Source organism: Triturus cristatus, chromosome 5_1 (assembly GCF_964204655.1).
Source record: "Triturus cristatus chromosome 5_1, aTriCri1.1, whole genome shotgun sequence".
Taxonomy (NCBI): domain Eukaryota; kingdom Metazoa; phylum Chordata; class Amphibia; order Caudata; family Salamandridae; genus Triturus; species Triturus cristatus.
In genome coordinates, this window is record NC_140587.1 from 786729216 (window position 1) to 786744111 (window position 14896).

At 40.5% G+C, this 14896-nt stretch overlaps 1 protein-coding gene across 1 annotated transcript in view; it reads right to left on the bottom strand.

Moving 5' to 3' along the window:
* Window positions 1-3583: 3583 nt before the first annotated feature.
* The window catches only part of YES1 (YES proto-oncogene 1, Src family tyrosine kinase), a 274675-nt gene continuing 263362 nt past the window's right edge, over window positions 3584-14896 (bottom strand). The window contains exon 12 of the mRNA XM_085605813.1: window positions 3584-5369. Coding sequence (XP_085461939.1) covers window positions 5161-5369 — 209 coding nt within the window. The 3' untranslated portion in view covers window positions 3584-5160. The remainder of the gene's footprint in view (window positions 5370-14896) is intronic.

Sequence of the window (14896 nt, forward strand, 5' to 3'; positions counted from 1 at the left end):
GGGCACTACGTTTTCATAGGAGTGGGTATAAATCAGTAAATAGAGACATTTAGTTCCATTTATGCCCCAATAGTGAACAAAAACTAGCTCTTTAGAGATGTCACCATATGCTGCCTCTCCCACATGTTACTGGAGGAAAATGGAACTTAGTGCAACACCCCCTTAAAGATAAATCATATCGTCACATATTATCCCACCCCAAAGAACAGCAGCTATTTAAGGATTTTATGCAGGACTTTGCATGGACAGATCCCTGGCGTACTAAGCAGCTATAAGAGAGGTTACATTTTCACATCCTGTGCAAATGGGACCCACACTTATATTGACTTTTACTTATCAACATTTACACTGTTGGCCTGTGGAAAGCTAACCTTTGCAGGTATAACACACACAACACAACTCCTTCCAGAATTGAATACCACAAAGCGTTCTGTTACTCTAAAGCTGGTTAAGGACCCATTGAAATGCAGGAGTTATAGACCAATTTTATTGATTAATGCAGACATTAAGGTATTTGCAAAAGTGTAAGCGAACTGCTTAAAACAAGTCCTGCCAACCATAATCCATTCGGATCAAGTAGGGTTTCTGCTCACCGCTCCTCTGCATCTCATTTGAGCTCGCTCGCCATTTCATGTGTTGTGGGAAGTATGACATGACAGAGACGAGAAGATGGCAATCTTGCTGGATGCGGAAATAGCATTCGATAAGGTGGAGTGGGATTACTTATTTAAAGTACTGAAGCACGTGGGGATTGGAGACAGTTCTCTTCAAAGTTAGCTGGCTATAATTCAACTCTACAGCAGTATCGTCCTGTATTGGCGTCATAGCCCCCTTGCTGGAAATTGAAAGAGGGACAAGACAGGGCTGTCCTCAGTCACCCCTGCCATTCATTATAGTGCCCAATCCACTTACGGTGGCAATTCGGACAGTACAGAAATCAAAGGCATGCAAACTTCGGGCAGGGAGGACTTTTTATGTTTACACAGATGATATTTTTATAAGACTTTCCGAACGAAAGCACACCTCTGTGGCCCTCATATAACTTATCCCAGACTTATACATTTTTTCTGGTTACTGTGTCAACTGGGAAAAGTGCAAAGCATTCCCAATGACTTCAGTGATGGAAGTTAACCAATTTGAAATATGTAGGGATCTACCACAATAGAGCACTACAGTACGTATGCAGGATAACTTAAATCAGTTACTAGACAATATCAAAAAAGATATAGGCAGGTGGTCTATTCTGAATTTCCCCTTGCGAGGTAAATGAATAACATGCCACAACTGAATTATATCTTTGCTATGCTACCATTTCCCATCACCACAAACTTGATTCATGCACTGACTAGAATTTGGAAAACTTGTGTGGCAAGGAAGAAAACCTATACTTAAAAAAAAAACTATGCTACACGCATCCATGGAAAGTCGGGGTGTCAGATTACCATATGTAGAATCTTACTGGCCCTCCTTCCAACTGGCTTAGCTTTGGCACCATTTACAAATTACTACAGAAAAGCCAAAATAGGTTAACATTGAAAATGGCACATTAGATCAAAATAAAGGCTTGAGGTCTGTGTACAGCAAAGATTTCCAAACGTCTGAAATGAAGTACTCTATACTGCATGCATGTAGAGGAGAGCAGCTGTGTGGCAACAGACAGACCCATATGGAGAGCGCAAAACAGCTCTGGCCAGATTATGAGTCCAAAGGGGTCTTTAAAATTGATCACATAATAAATAGGAGGGAGATTTAAGACATTTGCCGAAATGCAATCTGATTTCTATCTGCGCCGACCCAGTTTTGGAACTATCAACTAGACAGTATGTGAGAAAAATCCCTAGCCGGAGACTGGTAACCCTTCGAGAATCTTCGATTTTAAAATATCTCATTACTTGGGGTACTTCTAAAGGAGCAGTCTCTGGAATCTATAAAGCAGTAAAGGATAATATTTATTATGCAAGGATTGAGTTCTCGGAAACTTGCATCTGAAGAGGTCTGACATGACAATGCAGTTCCATAATAAACAAGCATTTGCAATGCAATAGGTCACGCATTTTCAAGAGTTTTAGCTATTGGCATTGTAAATGCCATCACCTTAAACTCTCTCAAATGCGTGACCTATGGCATTGGAAATATTTTTTGGGGGTGTCTGGCTTAAGGGGTGCTGAGTGTTAGTTTTTTTATTTATTCTTTTGCTACTCGAGGTCTCCTCCTAATTTTTTTTTTCTTCTCCTTTTCATGTTGTTCTTACAAATAAGTTGTAATATCACCTTACCAGAAGGCTCTGGGTGCAATTCGATTGACCGTAAAGGTGGTTCCTTGACAGTCCTAAAGTTTAAGAGGTGGTGAATGAAGCGTAGTAAGAGGTAGAAATCTGGGAAGTCGCGGGACTCATAAATTGGGTGTATGAAAGAATCATTTGATGTGCTACTGTATTGTACTCTGGTAACTAAATCTGAATATGTCTAAGTACTGTCACAATATTGTATGTGTTTCTCTTTTCTTTTTTTGTATTACAATAAAAATTGGTTACCACAAAACCGATATTAGCATCTTAAATGAACACTAACAAAGTTGCTGACTTTGGAAATGCCGCTGAATGTTTACAGAAATTTCACATTTGCAAATTTAAAGAAAATAAATAGGCTGGCACTCTAAAACTTTGAATTAGAGTTACATTAAAAGCCCAATGAATAGAGAACTGCAAAGTCTGGAGCAAACACAAAATAGAAAACGGCAAAGGCAATTGTATAGTGTACAACTGCATGACATAAATACATTTAAACATGGCTGGATACGTCGGCCAATGAAATTTGAATTCATCTGTTAGTACAATCGGCATAAGGCGACAATGCTATGGCTAGTACAAACGGCATGACGTAGGTACAATCGGCATAAGGCGACAATGCTATGGCTAGTACAAACGGCATGACGTAGGTGATCACATTTTCATGACAAAATGGCAGATATTTAAAAGTAGATATAAACACTGCTGGATTACGAGAGTGTCTGGATTTCATTCATTTAAATTTAGTATTGGATATGATCCCTGAACGATTAAAGACTTTGATACCAACATTAGGAGTTGGATTTTTGGCTTTGCAAAGTCTTGCAATATGACAAAGAAAATGATCTAATGTAAAAAAAATAAACCCGGACCCTAAATGTCACAAAAATACTTTTTGGAAAATTAAATAAACTCTGTTAATGTGGAATTACCCACAAGCCTTCACGAAGAACCTTACTAAACAAAATCAGAAAAACGAAGCGACCACCACAATAATACAAATCTACCTTAGACATAATTGAGACACTGCTTTCCTCATTTTTAGTTCAGTCAGTTTTAACCAGAGCCGCAGTTCCAGAAACATTTATAAAAGGGTATTCTAAAAAATGAAATATTACAACATATAAAAGGACACGATAAACTTCAGAAGCACTCACTTTTGTAATTCATGCTCCTTTAAAGTGTGCTTCTTTAGAAGCTGAGAACTGAACAAGTTTACCGTTAAACAAATTACGGATAGTTAGCCTGGGCTGTAAAACTTTTATCCACAGGTAAAGAAAATTGCTCCACAGAAGCTTTGTTAAAATCAATGCACTCGTTAAGTTAGTGTTTTATTGCTTTACTTTACAAACATTACAGGAATCGTTGCAATCAGTAATTAAAACCCAAAGGTATGCCAGCAGCATATCCTGGCATTTTGATTTTACAGTATTAGTACATATAGGTATAATTGTGTTACCCATTTTAAAAATTACAATTCCATACTCTTTATATAAAGCCCTTTTTAAAAAATGCAATATAACGGGTTTACAGAAAATGTGGAAAAGAACAAATTAATGGCACTCCTCTCAGAACCAGTGGTTTTTTAGAGGAAATTATGCTTAGTAAGTAGTGTAAACAAGCGGAGTTAGTGTTGAAGTACCAGATCTTTGTCCTCACCAGGATGGCGCAGATTGTCAGACATCGTTACAATCATGATTGTGTGGTGTGGTGACCACACCAGAGAATGGTCGCTGTTGAGCTAAAACCAACAGTCTAATGCTGTACAAGATACTTTTAAATGAACTGAAAAATACTTTCTTTTTTTTTTTTAAGGAAAAGGGAAGTTAACCCCCCTTGTTTAAAGCCTTCACATTTTCTACCGCGTTTTATTCCGTCATCATTAATCTTCTAATCTGTGCCCATTATGATCTAAAAATCAAAAGTGCAATCGTTCGAGTCCCTGAACATGTGACGTTTTAGAAACTTGGCACCCATCACCATTGTAGCATGTGAGCAATGCCTCACAGTGATAGGTTTGTCTTTCAAGATGGACCGTGTGTGCCGGATGGATCTAACCAGCCATAGATCACTCATAAAAATAAAATAAAAATCCCCTCCTCTGATTGTAGAGCATGTTTTCAAGTCTAGCATTGTCTTACCTTGTGAACTTTAAAAAAAGATTAGTTATGTTTTTGAACTACCTTCATCATTTTAAAATGGAGAGATGTGGAAACATAAAAAAATAAAACCTTCTCATGATACTTCCAGTTAGCTTCATTAAAGTATTACCAGTGCATTACTCCAAGCTCGCTACAAAGTCGTAGTGTGTCATCAGGTTTCTCCGTTCAAAGGCAAATCATTTTTTCCCACGTTCTTCTACCCATGTTGAGTCCAAGACAAAGGAAGCTTAAATCAAAGATACATCCACCAATTATTTGTTGAATTAGTTTCCTAAACACAAGCCTTTTTGAAATTTGGAGGTTTTACAGAACTGGAATGGAGTGGTTGGTCCCAGAAAATTCCTCATATTTTGCTATCCCCCATCAAACCTGTATTTTCTTTATATTTTAAATTAATTTTTCAGTGTATATGGTAAGTAAATGGCAGAATTTTAAAAAGGATGCTAATTCATGCTGCCTTGTAAAATGTCTTTCATTGTTGACATATGCTTAGCTTCCTTGGGACCAGGATGTAGGCAGGCAATCACATCATTGATACTTTGCGGTGAAACACTTCAACGGTGGTCCTGTGCATCTGTATTTGAGAGTTCCAGTTTGATTTTAAAATCATGCAGAGTGGCAAATACTTTGTTCCATTGGTTTTGTGAGGATCCCTATGCAAGTCCTTTACTTTTGGCAGATTTGTGCATGTTACATTGCTCGTAGGTTGCCCTATAAATTGTCTCCAGGTTGATACTGTGGTTCCGTAGCTGTGAAATAGTCTTCCAAGAAGGACTGAATATACTCAAACGTAGGCCGCTCATCCGGGTCCTTCTTCCAACATTGCTTCATTAACTCATGCAAAGACTCGGGACAACCCTGTGGGCATGGCATCCTGTACCCACGCTCCACCTGTTCTAAAACCTCTCGGTTCACCATCCCTACAAGAAACGGAGAAAAAGTTAAATTCTGCTTTCAGGAACATTTGATAAAATATTCCCTATTGTGTATTTTTCAACTGTATTTTCAAGACAAGATTCTGAAAGAGCATCAGTACATATATTTTGTAGTCAGTGATACCATTTATTAGAGTTGTGAGAAAATATTGCAAATATTACATATGACTTTTGAGCACCACATTATTTTCAGCAAGCTACCTGCCACGGGTTTCTCACATAAAAATCTATCTTAATGAGTTATTGTCAGCATTACTTAGGCTGAAGTACGGTCTGTTCTCTCTTTAATCATGCACACACACCTTTGGTATCTGATGACCACTTCTTGTGGATGACTATTGTAGTTGGTTCCGTTTACAACAATACGCTCATTTCTTCCGCCCAATATACATTTCTCTATGTTGATCTCCAAAGAGTGTCCAAACGAGTCAACAAGGAAAACGAGTGGGATACAGAAGTGGCAAAACAATCCAGAGAACCCCGAGTTTAAACAGTCAGCTAGACCCTGACTCGCAAAGCCTTTCGTATGATAACCTGATCCTCTAAGAATCTGATTATTTGTAACACGGAACTCAAGTCCATTTATGTTTTTGACAGCTCGAACTCGACCCGAAGGTATCGGAGAGCTGTACATGAGCACCAGCTGCATTAATTTTTAAGAACGGAGAAAGTGATTAGCCCAGAATCACAGGATGTTGAGTCGACACCTTCAAAGGAGGCTGCTCAAGTAGTTACGCCACATCCTCTCCAGGTGTTTATAAAAAGCAGCACTGGGGAACAGTAAAGAGGAAAGCTTTTAACAAATTAGAAGGCAAGCTTTTCCACTGCACACGCCGAGTGAAAATCAATACGGGCGGTGGCAAGTAGCAAACACTGCAAGTATAAAACGAAACAGGATTTGCCCACAATCGCAGGTTGTTAAGCCTGCCACCAAGACTCCAACCCGGTTTCCTAGCTTCAAACTCAGCTGATCAAGCAGTTACGCCACATCCTACCCAAGTGCCTAAAAATGAAGGATAAGGGAACAGTAAAGAGGACAGCTTTTAATAAACTAGGAGGCAAACTTTTCCACTGCACATACTTTTGAAAAATACATCAGCAAAACACATAGTTCTGTAATCCTTGGTGGAAGTTAAATTGTTGATGCTTTCGTACCTTGGTCATAAATCAGACTTAAAAAGCAAGCATTGAAACCTAACTCATGTTGAGGAGGCGCAGAGCCGTCATGGTACCTGGACCAAGGTGGTAAGGCAGTGTTGATCCTGCTGGACCTCTCCGCGGCCTTCGACACGGTCCATCATGGTGTTCTAATGGACCGGTTATTGGCCAGTGGTATACGGAATAAAGCCTGGTCTCTTCTAAAGTCCTTCCTCTCTGAAAGACGACAGTCAGTGGCTCTGGGTGACTTCGTCTCGAACCCTTTCTCTCTTCCCTGTGGAGTCCCACGAGGCTCTTCCTCAGCCCTATGTTTTTTAACGTGTATGTTGCCCCTCTGGCCCCGCTGATTGAATCGTTTGGCTTCTGTCTTACATCTTATGCCGACGATACTCAGATTGTAATATCTATGTTACCAGGTCAGGAGAGGGTGTCAGGGGAGAGACTACATGATTGCATGGGGGCATTAGGAGACTGGATGTCTCAAAACTGCCTTAAACTAAATGCAAGTAAAACTGAGGTGATGTTAATCGGCAACAATGCCAATATGTGGACTCCTAGATGGTGGCCTGAGGCCATGGGTTCTCTCCCAGTCCCCTCCCAGAAAGAAAAAATCTGGGGGTAGTGTTGGATGATTGCCTCTCCATGAAAGCTCAGGTAAACGCGGTTGTTTCTACCACCTCGTTCGTTCTCAAGAACTTGAGGAAAGTGCTCCCGCTCCTGCCTGTGGAGTATAAACTTACAGTGGTTACAGCGCTGATTATGTCTCGCCTGGACTACTGCAATGGTCTTTATTTGAACATGCAGGAGGGCAATCTTTGTAAACTCCAGATGCTTCAAAATTCAGCAGCCAGGTTGCTTACGGGCACATCGAGATCTACCCCAATCTCTGGCGCAATAAGAAAATTTCACTGGCTGCCGGTAAAAAAGAGAATGCTTTTCAAGGCCTTATGTTTTGTTTTTCGCGCCTTGCAGAATACAGGCTCTCTTTACATGAGACAACAATTTTGTTGGTATGTGCCGGCTAGAACTCTGCGCTCCCTCGGAGCTAAACTCATCATTCTACCAAGTATTCGGAAAGCTAAATGGGGTGGGAGAAGCTTTGTGGCAGGTGCAGCCAGGGCCTGGAGTGAATTGCCTTTTGCCTTGAGGAAATCTAACGATCTTCTTTCCTTTAGGAAAGCGCTCAAAACTTGGTTGTTTTGATTCTTCTGTTTTGCTAAGTGTTGGGAGCTTTACAACAAGCGCCGGGATACCCTAGGGTAGCTGTGCGCTATATAAGTTTGCCTAACATAACATAATGTAACATAACGTACCTAACGCAGCTGTTATCAAGGAGGGCGAGCAAGTCAAGGGAGAAGTAAAGCGCGCCTTACAATTGGAACAGTGAAGCAAACAACAGGATATCAATCGGATATCACGGAAGCAACGTTCCAGTGGCATGTTCGATCGTAAATAAAACAAGCAAGTAAAGGGAGCAGTAAAGTGTACCATACTGTTGGAAAGCTATTTTTGGAGTGTAGGTGGGGGGAGGGGTGAAGGCGGGTGGGAGGAGACAGGGCTGGTAAAAGCATGAGCACTGTGTAGAGTGCTGAAAAGCAAAAGAAAAAAGTTAGCCCTAAAATGGTCATTAAAACAGGAGCAGTGGATGTTTTCAAGTACTTGGTCCATGCTCTGGAGGGAGGGCTTAACACAAGAAGAGGCATTACCATGCATGCCAGGGACAAATGGTGAAAAGAATATGAGACAGACTATGGAGCAAGCAAATGGGAAATCTGTGGGCGGGCTGAAGCCCACAGATTAAACACAACATGTCTCTTCGAGACAGCGCATGTGCTGTCTAGCCAAGACTTAAAAAGTGGCAGCTGCATTTTACACAAGCTGAAGGAGACAGATAAGATATTAGTTGTAATTGTATTTATATAGAATTTACTACTGACGAGCCACCGAAGAGCTTTTAAGAGAGTAGCACGCCACTCCGGAACCCAAAAAGGATTACTGGTGGGTTAGTATAGTGAAATTTGAGATAATTTGAGAGTTGGACATGTGAGTCTGTTAGCTGGATTGAAAAGGATAATGTGGGGATAGAAGAGGGAAGAAACTGTTTCTTGGGAGATGATAGCAGTAAGATGAGGTTTGGGATGAGCATAGGAGAGATGGAGGAGAGTAAGAATCACTAGAAATGGATTAAGGAGATCATATTAGTAAAAATAATTTTGGAATGAGTCAAAGGAGGGATGGGCGAGGGAAGAATTTAGAAGGGTTTTTTGGGAGATCATAGTATTAAAATTAGGTTTGGGGTGATCCAAGGATGTATAGAGGAAGTAAAAGTCTAGCAAGAGTTATTTTGGAGATCATAGTAGTAGAATGAGATTAGGGAAGAGCCAGAGATAGGAGGAAGAGGATATATTGAGAGAGGAATAGGGTGAAATATAGGGTAGTGCATTGGAGGGTGTCAAAGTTTTTGTTTTTTACGAAGGAGTAAAGTAATAAATATATAGATACACAAGTACTTATTTATTTCAAGAAATACACATATCTAGATTAATACATATAATCAAATTAAATGTTTATATACACTGGGATATTCTGTACATTTGTGTTTGAGTATGGTGGTTATGTAGTAAAGAGCCAACTCTTGAGTAGTCTTCTGACAATAGTTATTTGTGGATCTTATGTTTGGGGGTAATGAATTGCATAGTTTGGCTTCTTGAACAGAGAAATATGTGCCACCGATGGTTCTTTTCATGTATGGTGGGATTTTAAAGCGAGGTGCCAATTTGTAGCAGAGGTTCCTTCGTTAAATGCATTAGGTGATTTTATTCCTGATGAAAAGCGGTCCTGTTCCATGTATTGCTCCGTGGGCGATACAAAGTGGTTGTATCATCCACACAGGATGAGATAGTTGCCTGGAACACCGATCTGCTCTCTTCAAAGTTGAGGCAAGGAGGCATTTTTTAAGCTCTTCAAAAGTGAGTAACACCTACCCGCGATCTTGCTGACATGCAGGGGGAAGGCGAGACCAGCAATGAACCTCTGATATTAACATCAACATTTTTTGTCATAGTAGCAGTGGCTGGGAATTGGCCAAGAATCAAGTCTGGCGATTCTTCCCTTCAAACACCATCTCTATTTTATCAGCATTCAAATTCAAAAGGGTATTGGTCATCAAACAAGGGAATAAAGGAAATCATCTTAGTCTAGATAGACCCAGCACACATTTTAGGCAGAGCCAAAGTACACAGTGATATGAACATTAAGTATTATTTTAAAACAATAAGCATTTACTCTGACCACACCCAAGGAGGGCCCTCTGTACTAAACCCTTTCCTACTGCATTTGTCAGAGAGTTCACAAAGGAAAACCCCTTCCTATTGTATTTGTCAAACAATTAAAAATGTAGCAACCAGCCTCCCACTTCCTATTGCATTTGTCAAAGAGTTCACAATGAAAAACCGCTTACTATTGCTTTTGTCAGATTTTGCAAGTTTAAAACCCCTTCATGTTGCATTCATTAGGGGGTACACAATGCAAAGCCACTTCATATGGTATTGGCTAGCAACGCAATATAAAATCTCTTCCTCTAATATTTGTGAAAGCTCACAATGCGAAGCTACTTCTTATTGTCATGGGATTACACCATGCAGGGCTCATTCCTACTGTCCGTGATCTAGGGTCTACATTCGAAAATATAGCCTACAGGCCCCAGCACAGTGTAATACCAATCCATTCCTGAAGATGTACTGGGTTTAACATATGCTTTTCACAAAAAAATCAAGCCTTCTTGATTGGGTCTTAAAGGTTCATCATAAACAGATCACACCTAACCTACAGCATCAGATATAACTGTTCCCAATGAATCTATCAGGCTTACAGCCCTGATCATTGGCTTGTTACTGTAACCGCGGCATACCGTACTAAACATAATCTGTGCCATACAAGCACTCCTTTTCAGTGGAAGCACACAACTACTGTCCAATCCAGCAATGCTGAACATTAACAAGTGGGCGGATCCAAAGTCCCTCTCTAAGTAGTGCTTCTTAAAGCTTTTCTGTTGGTCATACAAGGTCTGGCGAGAATTGTGCTGTCAAGCTAGACCTAACCAATGTTACCTGTTGGGTGGGATGAGTGTATTAGGAGGCAATACATTCCCATAGAGAAATGTAATAGGAGTCATTTGCATCACCGTTCGATCATTATGATACAATATTTCTACAAGGCAACAATGAAAATCATATTAGGAGAAAAATTTGTGAAGTTATAGTGACAAACTTGCATGAAATACGTTGTACAATATCACTCTTCTATTTACCAAGCAAAGTGACTGGAAAAGCCAATCCCAGACAGAGCACAAGATTTTTGACTTGTGCTTCCTCCAAGATCGAAGTGTTGCACCTAAACGTGATTTTCATACTGTACAGGCAAGAGAAGGCAAATCCAATGCCCACTTTCTTCAACACAGATTGATGCTCAAAAACCCCCTCTCTCTTTTGCACAAATTCCCAGGCAAAGGAGAATTTTTGACACTGTAACATGACTAATTAGTTCTTCATAGACCACTGTGAATGACACTGTCCAACTTTATAATTTTGGGAATTCATGCATCGAGAAATTACTCATTCTCCTATGTGGATAAGGGTCTTTATGATCCTCCTTAGTTTGCTTTCTTGGTGCTCATTCCATTTTGATAGCATTTCCATTTCCCGAATAGTGAGCCACGCTGGCACTCTCTATATTGTAGATATTGGTTTCAGATTCTCTCATAATCTGCTTATATATTACTCTGTATCCTACCAATCTGTGCAAGGATGAGATATTTGCCTGTCTTGGTTGACTGGATACATTTGCACATGGAGCTTATGTTTTTCATTATTGTCTTCATACCTTTTGCAGACTCAATTTTCAAAGCTGAGTAGATGCGACCCTTCTTAAAAGAAGAGATTTGGCCTTGTCATGGAAACTGCAAAAAGGTGTACTTTTGTACCGAACTTTTCAATATTAGATCTGAATATTAATGCTTAATGTTGCAGTTTTTTGGGTACTTTTTCAGGGACCCCTTCCACAAACCTTTGCAGTCATTTAACAATGATAGTACCAGGATCCTCAAGATTGCCATCTCATAAAAGGCGACAAGAGAGGGCAGTAGCCTGAGCCACATATCCCTGTAGAGTACTGTCAGAATATCTTCTCAGGAGGCCACCATTTATCGGTCGAATGTGAACCCTCAATGGATGGTCATGAAGTAAATAACTGGGACAACATCAAAATGTGTAGTTTTGTGACTGTCCCTCCAGAGGCCTGCTGGGATAAGGGAGACAGTAAATACATTGTTAGTTCAAGATACATTTTGGGCCTGCTGCTCGCTTTTTCATGACTGGTATAATAGTCACATTATTGAACCCATTGGGACTAAAGCCTGCTTGAAAGATACATTAGGGCCTCTTTCAAGCCCTTTGGGAGAAATGTTGCAATATGGTCCTTCATGAGTAGGAATCTCGTGGAGATGGTAATGTTGCCAAGTCCTTGAAGCACTTATGATTGACTTCTAGACTTGAAAAAGTTTGAGTTAATTCTACCTGTGGAGATAGGCGGATGGGTAGAGAGAATGACATTTCTAAACAGTCTGAAGAACCTCTCAGATTGTAGCTATTGTTGCTCTTCTTTGTCAAAGAACAGTTTAAAGTTTCTGAGTGGAGCACAGAATGTTCCTAGTGCTGCTCTTTTATGATGTCCCAATTGTTTAATCTTTTGCCTATTTAGCTGGTAGTCTTTCCAATAAATTTGGCGCACTAAGCTTTGTTTTAGCCACTGGATCAGCTCAAAATTAGTCTCTTATGTGCGTATGGTAATGTTGTATAACTAATTGCACCCTTTGTTAATTTTGTTCCAAAGAAGGAAAATACCTTATTCCTGTCTTAAAGTATGATCGAAATAATCACTTAGCAGCCTATGAAATTAAAGGGCAATGGTAGAACTGTAAAGAGACTATGGTAACTTATAAAGACATTTTGTAAGAAGGCCCATCAATAATTTTAGCAACAAGTAGGGGAGGGCCAGTGAGAAGCCAAAAAGTGAAACAGAAAATAATCTGCTAGATTTTATTTTTACATTTTGCATGAAATACTTGTAATTCTATGTCCGGACCGGAGGCGAGGATTACGCTGGTCTTTCTTTGTTTTATTGAGACAGCAGCCATTTACAAGTAAGTAATTAATTCCAAAAATAATTCCAGCTGATTCCCTGAGTGAGTATAGTGTGGGGGTCTCCTAAATGATTATGTAAGTTCAGAGGGCCAATAACAGTGCCAGGCCCTGCAGGACACAGAGCGCCCACTGAAAATACCTGGGACAGATGGACTCGCCTGGGCAGGTGTGCTTGAGCATAATCTTGGGATCGTGCTAAGCATCAATACAGCAGACCCCCTGGAGGGCGGACGGGGGGCATAGAAGCTCCAGGTGGAGGGGCACTAACAAGCAGTTTGCAAGCCTCCGTCCACTGCACTGCCAGTTTCAAGTAATTGAATGTGCGCGCCGGCACGGGGTAGAGAGACGCGCTGAGCGCAAGTGATTCTAAGGGTTCACCTAGTGGCCAGAGGCCAAAACCACAATGGCCCCAGGCCCCGCAGCGCGGCAACTGAACTGACAGTGGCTGCAGAGGTGCAAAATGGGTTCCAGCAGCAGCACAATGTAAAGCTAAACACACACAGAGCAAAATAGTCAGTAAATCACCATAAACATCAAAGTGGCTGGAGGAACTTAACTCTGCTGCTGGATCAGCAAAGAAAGAGGATGCAGCGACGTGGGACTATGGAGGGGTCCTGGCCTCGTCTGATTGGATGTTATTTTTTGAACAGTGACTTTTTCCCTTAGGGTTATGGGAAATGAAGTTTGTTCTTGTAAATGGCTGCTGTATCAATAACCCGAATATAGGACAGCGTATTCCTCGCCTCCTTGTCCTTAACAGATTTGAAACTTTCCGTTAAGATAGCTAGGAACTTTTTCCATACCTCTGTAAAGAAGATGAAAATCAAGCAGTCTCTCATACTTTGGGCATAGACTGTGAAGCAATTTACAGTAGGTAATATGGCTAGCCCCTGATATCTTCTCCCTTATTGCATGTAAACTGATTGCCTAAATAACGAACTTTACATCTTTCCACCTGCCAGTACCCCTGTATTCCTCATCCATGAAATGCTCCTACTTTATGCAGTTACTTCCAACTTTATTTACAGTGTGCTCCATTCCATGCTCTCTAATCTGAGGGCTTACACTACCTTGAGTGAGGCGTAAACCCTTCCAAAAAAAATTATAATAATACATTGGCTTCATGGCAGAAGCCGTTGACATGTGAGGATTGAAGCTGGACTAATAAAAGAAACTATGACAAATGGGGATTGTAGGTGTAGTAGTGATCGTGGTCATTAGCAGGATGGAGAATTGACAAACTGAAGAGGTGAAGGGGAGGGAAGTGCCATCAGAGCAATGACTGTGCAAGGAACATGTCCAGGGACTGGCAGCAGTGAGATGACAGTAGCAGTCGGTGGCATCAGAAACTGAAAGGGGACTAGTGACACTGAGTGGGAGGGAGAATCCGGCAACAAGGCGTTTTACTGAATGTGTCTTATGGATAAACAATATGTGCATTCAAAAATATTCCTTCCTGTGATTATTTCTAAAAGTATTAACGTGCATTTAAAAAAACATTCCAATACCATATTATTTGTACATGTGTAGAAAAAATTCGGTATCCTAAATACACTATTTGGAGAAAGTGTTACTGTTAATAAAATCATAACTCATCAGTGTTCCATCCTACCAAAGCATATAAGAAACAACTGATTTAAAAAAATATCCCCAGGGATAGCGTTCAGTCGTAGCAGTGGCAGTTCGTGTATCTGCTTGTACCACTTCATAGATGGCGCTTGCAAACTGCAGCCAACACCGTCACGTGACTGCGTGGCTAAATCCCCCACTGTAGAATTGATACATCATTAGGTAAGAAAGGATGACAGGGCTCAAACTGCATAACTAACAAAATCAGACTGAACACGAGTATGAAAAGAAAATTGTTAACCATGTTGCTTTATAACCAAAACCTGCAACATATTTTTGATTACAGAATATTTTAAGCAACGTTGTGCATTTCAGTGTCTGTAGCAAAAGAACCAATGCTTGACCCAGACAATGAACTACATCCCCACATGCTCTTACGTTCAGGGTTGGATTGGGATTAAAAATCGGCCCGGGCACGCTTAAAAAAAAAAGTGGCTCACATTTGCATATTGCCTTTCCGCGAAACACTGATTCTGCGAAATTTTATTTAAAAAAAAAAGGGGGAGGGAGGGGGAAGAGGTTTAA